This window comes from Heterocephalus glaber, unplaced genomic scaffold (assembly GCF_053883595.1).
Source record: "Heterocephalus glaber isolate CG9 unplaced genomic scaffold, H.glaber_assembly_v1.0 deba00001457, whole genome shotgun sequence".
Taxonomy (NCBI): domain Eukaryota; kingdom Metazoa; phylum Chordata; class Mammalia; order Rodentia; family Bathyergidae; genus Heterocephalus; species Heterocephalus glaber.
Window position 1 is genome coordinate 47,678,114 of NW_028258305.1, and position 12,073 is coordinate 47,690,186.

General features: G+C 65.9%; 2 protein-coding genes across 3 annotated transcripts; one reads left to right on the forward strand and one right to left on the reverse strand.

The window, feature by feature from the left end:
- Nucleotides 1-560: 560 nt before the first annotated feature.
- Nucleotides 561-12,069, reverse strand: LOC110347891 (uncharacterized). The gene is made up of 2 exons (XM_021253518.2): nucleotides 11,927-12,069; nucleotides 561-5,913 (listed from the first exon to the last, which is right to left on the reverse strand). The coding sequence occupies exon 2, from the start codon at nucleotides 5,394-5,396 to the stop codon at nucleotides 3,309-3,311; it is 2,088 nt and encodes a 695-aa protein (XP_021109177.2). The 5' UTR covers nucleotides 5,397-5,913; nucleotides 11,927-12,069; the 3' UTR covers nucleotides 561-3,308.
- On the forward strand, nucleotides 4,179-10,346 carry Osr1 (odd-skipped related transcription factor 1). 2 transcript variants are annotated; one of them, XM_087216658.1, is made up of 3 exons: nucleotides 4,179-4,301; nucleotides 8,245-8,940; nucleotides 9,595-10,346. In XM_087216658.1, the coding sequence occupies exons 2-3, from the start codon at nucleotides 8,276-8,278 to the stop codon at nucleotides 9,728-9,730; spliced, it is 801 nt and encodes a 266-aa protein (XP_087072784.1). In that variant the 5' UTR covers nucleotides 4,179-4,301; nucleotides 8,245-8,275; the 3' UTR covers nucleotides 9,731-10,346. The 2 variants fall into 2 exon arrangements, with proteins under 2 accessions (XP_087072784.1, XP_087072785.1); XM_087216659.1 differs by lacking the exon at nucleotides 4,179-4,301 and adding an exon at nucleotides 5,910-7,647.
- Nucleotides 12,070-12,073: the final 4 nt, after the last annotated feature.

The window sequence follows — 12,073 nt, forward strand, 5'->3', positions numbered from 1 at the left end:
GGTGGGTGTCCCGGGTCTCTGGTTGCCTGGCTGGCCCCCTCCTCCAACAGCCCGCGCAGGGCGGGCGGGAACGGCTCTGTCCCCCTTCCCCGGCGGATTTTCCCCGGGGTGAGCTCCTGCGTTTGCTCCGGGGTGAGAGCTGACCTGCCGTGCCTGCAGAACCGAGAGGGAGCCTCCTCCCGGGACCCCGTCCGTGGTCAGCCCGCCGGCTGGGGGGCTGGGGCCGGAAGGGAAGGCGGGCGGCCGGGCGGGGCCGGCGTCGGGGCTCAGCCGCTCTCCGGTGCGCCCAGGCCCGCTCGGGGCTCTGCTCCGGCCGGGCCGGGCCGGGGCGCCGCGGTGTCAGGTGAGGCGGTCGCGCAGGTGGCCTCGCTCAGCCCCCCGGACAACGCCCGGAGCAGCAGTGCGGAGCCAGGCGCGAGGTCCAGGCCCGGCCCGGGGAGCGCGGGGCGGAACCGAGTCCGGCCGGCAGGGGGCGCGCGGCCTTCAGGCGGAGGCGCGGACGCCCTGGAGCCCAGAAGGCGCCGCTGGGGACCTGCCCGCCCGCCCCGAGGGGACGCTCCCAAGCCCAGGCCCGGAAGCCCCAGCCCCGTGGGGCCTCCCACGCCGGTCGGCGTCGCCCATGTGCGCGTGGCCGTGGCAGCGGAACTCAGCCCGGGCCCACGCCCGCGCCCGCTCCCACGTGCTGCCGTCTGGGGGGCCAGGCCTCGCGGGGGCGGGCGGAGGATCCGGGCGCTCAGCGCTCGCGGGCGCTGGGGGCGGGAGCTGCCCGAGGACAGCGCCGCGCTGCGCCTTCTTTTCAGTCTGACACTAACTCGCGTGGCGTCTGCTCCCCTCGCACCGGGACTGCGTGGTCACTAACGCTCGTGGAAGTCGGGTCACCGCCTGGAGCTCAGCCGGCTCGGCCGGACGCTGACCTGGTCACCGCGATGGCTCCAGGGGACCGCGAGCCCTGCGGGCCCTCGTCGCAGTGGGCAGAGCCGCCGCACCTCCCGGAGATGGAGATGTGAAGCTGTGTAAACTGATGAGGAAGGGCTTCAAGAGCAGGCCGCTAGGTGTCCGCAAAGGGACTCCAGAAAAGCCTGCTTCGGAAGAAAAGCTCGCAAGTGTTGAGTAAACTCCACTTGGAAGCATGAGGTCATTTGCTGCGTCTGGGGAGTGCAGAGGGGTGGGATTCAGCATTATTGTTTTAAATCCAAAACAACTCAAACCATCACAGGCCACCACCTAGTTAATTTTCTGGAAGCTGCTCAGTTTGCCCTAGGAAGGCAGCCTGGGGTTTGTCTTTCCCCTCGAGTCGGGGTCTAGAGAGGGGCTGGAGCTGGGCAGGAAGACAGGCAGCAGGGGCCCTCCGCTCCCAGCTCGCCCGCCTGAAGGTCTCGCCGCAGTCCTCGGCCAGGAAGCTGGGGCTGGCTTGAGCATCGCCTCCCTCAGGGACCCCAGCAAGGCTGGCGGGGCGGGGGCACAGCGAGAGCCGACCTGGAGCCTTGGCGTTTTGCTGGACGGATCCTTCGCAAGGGCGCCGCCCCAGCGAGTCGGGATGGGCGGCTGTGGGCCAGAGAGCTGCAGGCTCTGAAAGGGCAGAGGCTGCAGCCACCAGGCTGCGTGCTCTGGACCCCCAGGAATAAGGCGTGTGGGAGATCGGCGTTTCGCCACCTTCGCTGGGCTCTCAGGAGGACAGGAGAGCTGCGTCCGGGCTACCGACAGCGTTTACCAAAAGTAAAATGCAACATCCTCCGGGATCTTAAACGAATTCGACTTTGCTAAAAAGTGTCCTCCTCAGCCTTAGGCGTCCTGGGTCCTGTGCTCAGCCATTCATCCAAGCCACAGTCACACAGTGAGGGTGTCTCTGAAGTAGGGGGAGAAACACAGAGTGGAGAGGTTTCCTTAGCTGCCTGGGCCCAGAGGAAAACAGGCCTTGGGTTGGCCTTCAGTGGAGGAGGAGGCCAAGGTTTGGAGGTCAGGAGCTCAGGGATGGGGCGTGGCAGAGGGGACTGCTCAGCTCCTCACAGGTCTCGGATTTTGTTTTCCTGGGATTTGGGGGCAGTGCACTCTGTAGGAGGAGGCGCCTTGGGTGTGCAGGAGCCCTGGGACGTGTGTGGGACCCAGCTACGCCGCCGCCCGCCCACCAGGCGCACAGTACGGTGCTGCTCTTTAGACTGCTCCAGGCAGGTGGCTGGGACTTGCTGGAGGCAGTCTGTGCCCTTGGGCCCTCAGGACCCTGTGGGCGCGGCCTTCCCACCCTGCTCCACATCTGCTGAGTTCTAGGGTTGGCCCAGATCTGCTTTCCAGTTGGCCTGGCAAAGGAATGTTCCACAGCCCCGCTGCATTTTCCTTTGCTCAGGAACAGGGGCACTCTCAACCAAGGTTTCTTCATGAACCCTACTTGCAGCTTTTTGGAAATCTTGAGGCGTGTTGACCAGAGTCCTGTTTTGAAAGAGAAAGACAAGCAGAAAGATGGAAGAAACACAATGGAGCCTTGAGGAATTCAGAGCAGGAGCCTGCCCGCTGTCCAGCCCCTCTTCCAGGTGTCCCAACAGCCTGAGAGGCCCCTCCCATCTCTCTTTTCTGGGAAACGTTCCTGGCTGGTATGGAGGTCCCAAGCGCTGGCTGCTTGGGGAGTGTGAAGCTAAGACACACAAAATCCCTCACCCAGGTGGAGCTAAGGAAATCCAGGAGCACCTGGCCCTGGGCTTTCTTCCCTCCACGCCTGCCTCTCCCTGCTGTTAAAGCTGCTGCCCTAGAAAAAAGCCTCTTGGAAGAGGCCATCGCAGGCCCTCTCTGCTCCCAAGGCCTCCCCTAGCCAGGGTGTCCCCTACCCTGGGGGATGCTCCGGTCCCAGGTGCAAACTCCCGGGACTCCGCTCCCATCCTGTGGGACGGAAGCGCACCTCTTGGGCAAACATTGCGTCTCCTCTTCCGACGAGCAAAAATCTCGAGGAGATGGAGGCACGTTCTGTTATCAAGTGTTGGGGTCACAGGGAGAAGCTCTTCTAGGAATGCCTCGGGAGGGAGAATCCATGAACATAACCCCAGCTCAGGGACCGAACTACCAGCTCATTTCAAGAAAATCAGACTGACTTTGCAAGCACAGGCTGGAGGGAAGCTCTTCCCCGAGCCACGTCCCAGGACGTCTGAGACCCACGGAGTCCTGAGTTGAAGCACAGGAGAGGAGTGTGGGGTGCGCACCCGGAACCCCCGGGAACTGGCGCCTCCTCCTGTGCGGCACCTGGGCCGGGTGCTCCAGAAAAGAGGCAGGGGGATGGAGCTGGGGTGAGCTGGAGGTCAGCGGCGGTGGGAGGCGAGGCGCCCTCAGGCAGTGCCCCAGGCCTCCAGCCAGAGCCCACTCCCTAGGGCTCCACTCGCAGCCAAGCCAGTTCCTCGACCCAGAGGCCTGGGAACTGACCACCTCGCAGCTTTCCGTGGGTGCCTGTGCTGCGCTCCAAAGCCACGTCCAGCCTTAAACAGAAGAGCGGGTGGAGAGTGTGCCTGTGCTCTGGAGTCCAGTCCCCGGTTCCGGCCCCGGGAAAGCCACTCCGACTTCTTCCCCGCGCGCCCACGGGTCTCGCTCCCCAGGCGGCTCGGGCGCAGGCCCGCCGAGGTCTGGGCTGCTCCGGCGACCCGGCCCGCCCTCCCACACCCGGAACCGCGCGCTGCCTGGGTCCCGTCCTCCCGGGCAAGCCCGGATTCCGGGCTGCTGCACACCGGGGCCACCGCCTTCGAAAGCTTCGGGGCTCCGGGAGCGGCGGCTCGGCTCGGCTCCGCTCGGCTTCGAAGCGCGCGGCCCCGAGGCTCTGGATCGCGGGCACAGCCGCTTGGACCCCTCGCGCCCCGGCCCCGCTGTGTCCTGGGAGCGCGAGAACTGCAGCCCGAGCAGCAGTCTCGCTGCCGCGACCGGTTTCCGCCCGCGCCCAAACGCGGGAAGGGTCGCGCGGAACCGGAGAGGCGGGGACCGGGTCGGGATCGGGTCGGGAAGGCAAGGGCCCAGCGAGCGGGCGCAGCAGCCGAGCCTGCTGCCCGGGTCAGCAAAACTTTGTGCGCCAGCGCGCAGGCGCGGGAGGGTGGGGGCAGGGAGGGGAGGAACGGGGGGGGGGGCGCGGGATTAAAATGAGTGGGCGGCTCGCGCGGAGGCGAGTGAGACGCGGCCGGCTCTCCTGAGCGCCTCTCTCGGCCTCGGCTGCAGCCACCTCGGGCGGGCGCAGCGCTCCGGATCCCGAGCCCGGGAGCCCCGGGTTCACGCCGCCGGCTCCTCGGGTCCCGGCCGTGAGCGCAGAGGCGCTCGGCCCAGCGCCGCCGCGGAGAGAGGTAATGCGGCGCGGGCGCAGCGGCGGGACCGGGGCCGTCGCGGAGGCGCCCCGCTCGGCTCGCCCTCGGCCCGGCCCCGGCCCCGGCCCGCGGGCGCCCCGCTTCTCGATGCGGCTGGGCGCGGAGAGCAGTGCTGCCTGGGTCGGGTGGCGGCGGGGGTTTCTCGAGCGGGGAGAGGGCGGCCTGGCCGTGCAGCTCCCGCCGAGCCGCGTCCCGCGAGGTGCGCACGGGCTGGGAAGTCGGTGTGGGGCCCTCGAGACCCCAGCTGCTCCCGGCCTTAGCCTTGGGCGAGCCGCGCTCTGCCTCCGAGGGCCGGGAGGTCGGGCACACGCCGCCGCCCGGACAGGTGCACGCGCTCTCCGGCCGCGCTGCGCCTCCGCCCGCCGAGGACCCTGGCTCAGGTAGGGTCAGCAGCAGGCCCGGAGCTCGGCCGCGTTTCGCGCCTGCCCTGCACCGGCCTCTAACTCGGTGTTCGCGTGGAACGACTGCTCGGCGTCCAGGCCTGCGTGTGGCTCTCGGTTCCAGGTGCAGACCGCACGCGGGGGGCGCCAGCACTGCCCCCCAAGCGGAGACCCCAAGCCGCAGTGGCGGGGCGGAGCGCCTCTGGGCCGGGGTGGGCAGAGGGATTCTTTGGCTGGGGACTGTGCCTAACACGGCCTTCAGGAGGGAAGGTGGAAGCCCGAGTGAAAAAGAAGCGAGGGGCTGCCCGCCGACTGACTGTCCGGATACGAAGGGAAACCCACAGCCAGTCTTCCGCAGCTCTCTTGGCAGAGGGTGGATCTGGATGAAAAGTAGCTGCGAGAGTTCCTTTGTTGCGCTAAGTGTGTGAACTTCACCGGGCAGAGCTGCGTGCTGGCTTCTGGAGCAGGACCGCGCGAGGCGAGGCTGGGATCCTGGCCTCCTAGGGAGGAGGGCGGCGGGAGGTGGGGAGCGACTTCGGGCGGGCGGCCCGTCCTGGGCTGCTGAGCAAAGTGCGGTTTCCTTAGGATCCAGGATGCCGCAGACGGCCTTTCCGCCAGGGGGTCGCCGCCCTGGTTGCTGGGAGGGCACAGTGGGAGCCGCGATGCCGGTCATCCGGTCCGGGCGGGCGCCCATCGCTCACTTCTCCTGTGGGCTTCTGGGGTTGAGGGTGATTATTCCGGCCGCCGCTGCGCTCCTCTAGGCGCAAGCTCCCGGAGGGAGTCCTTTCGGTCCTCATTAATGCAAGCAGTTAACTCACTCACGCTCAATTAGCCCCGAATAAACCGCTTTAATAGACTGCACACTTCATTAATGCCCAGCAAGGGCAGCGCAGGCCCGGGATTGGCGCTGCCCGCGCTGGGACCCGGCTTCTGGTGGAATAGATGCTGGGGCGCGGGGAGGCGACCCTTCTCTGGGCGAAAGATCGGCAGCGGTCTCGGACTGGGGCCTCGGGTCGGGAGTGGAGCCGGTGGACTCATTCTCTCCGGCTGGGGAAGCAGCTAGAGGCCGCTTCTCTCCTAGCTGACTGCCGAGAACCTACCGCATCGTTCACTCTGCCTTCTCCGGACTCGTGTGAAGAGCCACGTTTCGAACGAAATTCGTCCTCCGAAAAGTCGCTGGCGGAAACCCGGGGAGCCTTGGCCTCGGAATGCTGCGGAGGAAAATAAGAAACTGTATGGGCCGCGGAGGAAAAAAAGTGGAGCGACGGAGAAATAAGATCGGGCAGATAGCCCAGAGAGGTTGCTCTGAGCGGAGTCGCAAGCCTCGCGCTCTGGGACCCCCTTTGGAGGCTATGGCCGCTGGGGCCTTTCCCCGTTTGAGGGGAGGCGAGTGCAGGCCAGGGGGTGGGTGGGTTCTCCCACCCGAGCTCCAGCAGGTTGGGCCAGCCTGTAGCCCAGAGTCCCGGCCCCGGGCTGTCGCTGGCCTGGCCTAGGCCCAGCCGCTGGCGCTGCAGGCTGAGGCCGCGCGTGGCCCAGTGGCCCTGGGGAGCCGGGGATAGGATCTGATTTCCAGGGCCTGGGGGAGAGCGGAGAAGGCAAACCAAAGAGCGCTCCCCTCGCCTAGGTCCGGGCCCGACCTTTGAAACTGGCGGTCTTCCACCCCTCCCCAACCCAAAGGGGCTTCTCCCTTGTCCCAGGCCTCTGGGACGCTCTCGGTTTGTCCCTTGGAGCACTTCGGAAGACTGGCGCCAGGCTCTGCCGGTGGGGCCCTGGCTCAGTGCAGACGCAGGATCGCGCAGCCGCTGCGTTCTCTGCCCGGGGCTGCGGCTGCGTGACCGTGACCGCAGTGGGCAGCTTCCTTTCATCTTCTGGGCAAGGAAGCTGTGCAGGCCTCTGCCGGCTCCTGCGTTTTCTGCTCCCCACCCCAGCAACGCCTCTTTCCTTAGAGCCTCACCTCACAGGCCAGCTTAGAGCGGCGGGTTTGGGATCAAGATAGCTCTGCCCTTCCCAGAACAGGCGTGCAACCCACAGGGCCAGGCGTACAGAGCCTGGCTGCAGGGAGAGAACAGCAGCTGAGTCTGTGACTGCCTTGCTTGAGCTTGGGCCAGAGTCCCTGGGGACCAGCAGAGGGACCCTAGGCCCAGGATGGGGCTCTGTGCTGTGAAGGCGGGCACATCTCAAGGCAAGGGAGGTACTCCAGAGGGGAAGTCTGAGGGGAAAAGGAGAGGCTCCGGGCTGAAGGAGAAAGTCAGTAGCAGGGGAATGAGTGGGCAGAGGAGGACGGAGTGCAGGGCCCTGCAGGGAGCACGACCTGTGGAGCAGCTCCAGCTCAGAGCTGGGGGTCAGTGCCTGGGCATCCCAAAGCTCCTTGCCACTTTCTGCCTTCCTTCTTCCTGTTTGTGCCTCCCCTGGATAGACCCAAGTCAGGAATATCTAAGATGGGCAGGGATGAAAGGCCGCTTTCAGACCCGAGACCTTTCCATGCAAGCTGTAGTCTCTGACAAGAGGCTTAGAGATGCCAGCCCCCCCCCCCACTCTGCCCTGGCTCCTCTCTGCCTCGCTCCGGCACACGGGCCTTGCACAGACTGGCATCAGCTTTGTCCACATCATAGGCTGGCCCGGTTCTCTGCATGCATAAGACTCCTGCTGCCCTTTCCTGTGGGGGAAGGAGGGCACTGGAGCCCTCTTGGATGTGACTGCAGATGCTTAAAGGACTGAATGAATGTGGGTGTTGGTGCCCTTCCTCCTTGAAATGAGGGTGACCCCAAAGGACAGTGGTCAGGAATCAATCTGCAAGCAGCTGCAGAGCAGTGCCACAGGGCTCACTAATCCTCAGGCAGGATCTCCAACAGGAGGGCAGTGCTGAGAGTCCTGAAGAAGATGCCACAGCTTCTAGAGCCAGCGCCGATGCTGGCCAGAAGACCTTACTAAGCAGGCGGCAGGAGGTGTGTGTGTGCGTGTGTGTGTGTGTGTGTGTGTGTGTAAGCATGCATTGGTGATGGTCTTTGCATTTTGTAACCACTGCTGTCCAATGAGACCCTGGCTGGCCCAGTTTATCTGTGCACCTTCTTGGTGATTCTGTGTTAGGCTGTGTGAATATGTTCATGTGTCAGTGTGCATTTCTGTCTGAATGTGTAAGTGTGCTTCCAAATTCTGTTACCTTTGCAGGAGAAAGTAATTCCGCGTGGACCAGGCTTGCCCGGAACTTGGTTTTTACCAGTGCCAGTTGCCTTGCACTTGCACCTGTCTGCCTGAGCCCTACATTTTAAGTTATTGTGGTTCTTGGGATTTGACTTCATACTGGTTTCCCTGTCAAGTTCTGTGTTTCTGCCAGAGGCCATTTGGAGGGTGCCCTCGAACCAGGGCCCCCAGGAGAAGACTCTCAGCATCTGACCCATCTGACCTGCTTTGGGAGAGCACTGGGCCGGGGCTGTGCAGGCAGCTCAGACTATCCTGGGTCGAGGAGGGGCTGTGACTGGGCTGGCACTGGAAGGAAGGCCACCCAGCCTGAACTTCTGTCTTCCTCTCTCCTTTCTTTGCAGATTGAGGTTGAGAACCACTGCAACTACCGCGATGGGCAGCAAGACCTTGCCAGCTCCGGTGCCCATCCACCCATCCCTGCAGCTCACCAACTACTCTTTCCTCCAGGCGGTTAACGGCCTGCCCACGGTGCCCTCGGACCACCTGCCCAGCCTGTACGGCTTCAGTGCGCTGCAGGCTGTGCACCTGCACCAGTGGACGCTGGGCTACCCGGCCATGCACGTGCCCCGCTCCTCTTTCTCCAAGGTGCCTGGCGCCGTGTCCAGCCTGGTGGACGCACGCTTCCAGCTGCCCGCCTTTCCCTGGTTCCCTCAGGTCATCCAGCCCAAGCCCGAGATCGCCGCTGCAGGCAGTGGCCCAGCACTCAAGAGCAAGCCGCGCTTTGATTTTGCCAACTTAGCTCTGGCTGCCACACAAGAAGACCCTTCCAAGCTTGTCCGAGGTGAGGGCCCCGGATCCCCCACAGGTGGGCTGGGTGCCCTCCTGGACGTGACCAAGCTGCCCCCAGAGAAGAAGCCCACCAGGGGACGCCTGCCTTCCAAGACCAAGAAGGAGTTCGTCTGCAAGTTCTGTGGCCGCCACTTCACCAAGTCCTATAACCTTCTCATCCATGAGCGGACCCACACGGACGAGCGGCCCTACACCTGTGACATCTGCCACAAAGCCTTCCGGAGGCAGGACCACCTGCGGGACCACAGGTGCGAAGTGCAGGTGCCCAAGAGAGCTGTGTGCTGCCTCTAGCCTCCCCATCCTGTTCCCTAAAGAGCTGTTCCAGACCCCACTGCCCGGGAATTGCCAAGAATCACGAAGGAAAACCAGGAGGCTCAGGGACAGGTTTAGGAGCAAGGGGGGAGGAACTGGGGCCAAGGGGACCCTAAGGCCAGAGCAGGTCTCCACACACTGTCCTGCGCCCCCTCACTCTGGCTCTGTGCTCTACCATTGTCCAACGGTGACATTTCTGTAAGGATGCGGAGTATGACATCTCATAACCTGAACTTTTTGTTTTGCTTAGTTTTATGTCATCTTAATAGCCACAAGTGCTAGTCTTGGACCATGATTGTCCAACCCAGCTCCTTTTCGTTCACCTCTAGCACTGACCCAGGCCCTATAAGAAGGTGATGCCCACCTCCTCCTCAGAAAGGCAGGGGTCTGTCAGCCTGGACCCGCTTAGGGTTCGAACGTCGCCCCACTCTGGGCAGCTCAGTGTTTGGCTGGACACACACGTTCAGGGCTCTACAACCTGTTTGTTGCAAGGGCCAGGGCCTTGGAAGGCAGGAGGGGCCTTAGGCAGCTGTTGGTAGAGAAGGGCACACCGTTCCGTTCTGGGATTAACTATTTGTTTCCACCCCCAGATATATTCACTCCAAAGAGAAGCCTTTCAAATGCCAAGAGTGCGGAAAAGGATTCTGCCAGTCCAGGACTCTCGCTGTGCACAAGACGCTACACTCACAGGTGAAGGAGCTCAAAACCCCCAAGATCAAGTGTTAAACAGCCTGTGGCCCCAGCAGCCGGCTGTGTCCCCAGTTCTCCGGAGAGGCGCGACGAGGAGGGAGCTGGAGGCCGCGCCCCACCCGGGGCCCCGCACCGCGTCTCAATCTCGGGGTCCCCAGACGCAGCTGCTCTCGGCCGGAAGCGGGACTCTGGATTAAAAGGAGAACCGGAGCCCCGCGGAGCGCAGGGGCGCCTTTCAGAGACGCATTACTTTTTCAGTTGTTATTGTATACGTTTTCTTCCTTTCCTTTCCTTCGCGCCCTTTGGCCATCCAAGTGTGTAACTGACTGGAGAGGAGAGCAGCTCTGCGCTCCCGCCCTCCTCCGTCCCCACGCCACCCGAGCCTGCGCAAGTGTAACCCTTGTATCGGCTTCAGCCGCCGGCCGCCTGGGCCCAGCGCTTCCCGGCCCGGGCGCAGCCTGGGGCGCGCGGTCTGAGCGGGAGCGGGCCCTGCGCCGGGCTCGGTGCCGCTCGCTCCCGGCTCCCACGCGCGCCCCCGCGAGCCGGCCGGCCCGGCGGGCGTTGTACTGCGACTGGCACTTTACGCTGACCATCGGTAACGGACATTTATCACTGGAGTTTTTAACTATTAAATAAACGGTATTTTACAGGCTGCGCAGCACGGGTCTTCCCTTCCGAGCCGCAGGGCGCCCCTCCCTCCCTCCCAGCAGGAGCGGGTCCTCGGCCCCTGAGCCGCGCCCCGCCGGCATCTCCGCCTCGGCGCGCCCGGACTTAGGCCCTCACTTCTCTCCGCCTCCGCGTCAGGGTCTCGGTCCCCCGCCTCACCGCCGAGGAGCCCGGGCGTGCGGTGCGCTCGCCTGCACCTCCCGAGCCGGGTCGCCCGACGGGCGCCCACTAAGGGGACAGAGCTTGGCAGCTACCGCCGCCCACACGGAGTTTTCCTGCCGCCCCGGCTGGCTCCAACTGTCTGGAGGGCCTCGGGCAGCGCGCCCCCCGCCACGCCTGCAGATAGCGCCCCGCGCAGCCCCCAAATCCCGGACCCCACCCGCGGAGCTGCCCCAAGCTGGAGCCCACAGGGACGGCGGGCGGGCGGGTGGGCGCCCTGGGAGCCCGGGGGGAACCTCTCAGGAAGTTCAAGCCCGCCCGCCGCAAAGGGAACCTTCGCGGGTCGTCCCGCCTTCCCCCCAACCGCAGCCCGGCCGCGGGGGGCTCGGGCGGGGCTCGGCGCTCGGACTGCGGATCGCGCAGGCTGTGGCGCCCTGGGCCTTTTCCGGAGACCCCGAGCCGCGCGCCTGCCCCGGGACCACAGACGCCAGCCCTGCGCAGGGCCCGCTGACCCAGCGCCGGCCTCGCCCCTCCGCGGCCCTGACGCCCGGTGGGCGCCTGGGGAAGCCCGCCCCGCCTTGTGGCCGCCTGCCCCCTGCTGGGCGGCCTGGCGGGCGGCCCAGGGCCGGCGGCGCTCTGAAGCCAGGGTCCGGAGCCCACTGCGCACGGACGGGTCTCTGCCACCTGGGCCCGCAAGGACACCAGCGGGGTGGAGGCCCTGTCCCTGTCTCGGGCTGCAGACCTCTGGGCGGGAAGGCGACAGTTCCACAGCTCAGGCCCCGAGGTCTGCGCCGGGCCGGGCTCCTGCAGGGCCAGCGGCAGTGGCCACGTGGTCCCTGCGGGGCCTCGAGGTGGGGCCTGCTGTCCGGGACAGGACGGGCAGCAGACACGCAGCCCTCTGCCCGGCGCTGAGGACGGACGGCGGACCCCGCCCAGCTCCTCCGGGACTCCGCCCTCCCGCCCGCTCTGCGCCCGCTCGGCACACTCGGCTGGCAGTTAGCTGGGCAGAGGCGCTGAGCAGCGGGAAGGCCGCTGGGGTGCCCTCTTTCCTGGGCGGCCTCCAACGCCGCCCACCTGCGCGGACAGACTTTCAGATCAGTTTGCGCCTGGGCAGGCGAATCCCGGGGCTGGGCTCTTCACGCAGACCCGCGGCCGCTCTGGGCACGCCGAGGCGGAGGTCCTGCGCCGCTCCCGCCGCTGCGTCACCCCGGGCCCGGGCCGCAGCGACCTGCGACCTGCGACCAGAAGCGGCGCCTGCGAACGGACGGCGCCCTCGGCGTCCCGGCCCAGACCCAGTGTGGTCGAGGAGCGCGGCGGGGCCCGCCACCGCCACCCGCGTTCCGGCCGGCCCGGGCCTCTTTCCGCAGGCGGCCTTCTGAGGCCCCGAGGCCGGCGGAGCTCACGGACCTGTTCCCGCGCGGCACCTCCTCGCGGACCCGTGCTCGGAGGGGACGAGGGGCGCGGGCGGGCGGGGTCTGCAGCCTCAGGCAGGCGTAGTGCAGCCGGGCCTCCCCTGCTAGCAGGACGGCACCGCTCGCACCCCTGGCCCGGCCC

Excerpts from the sequence above, each read along its gene's own strand:
- Osr1 (XM_087216658.1), top strand. The coding sequence starts at position 8,276 with ATGGGCAGCAAGACCTTGCCAGCTCCGGTGCCCATCCACCCATCCCTG. Across the intron at positions 8,941-9,594 it reads GACCACCTGCGGGACCACAG|ATATATTCACTCCAAAGAGA; the intron begins GTGCGAAGTGCA and ends TTCCACCCCCAG.
- LOC110347891 (XM_021253518.2), bottom strand. The coding sequence starts at position 5,396 with ATGGGCGCCCGCCCGGACCGGATGACCGGCATCGCGGCTCCCACTGTG.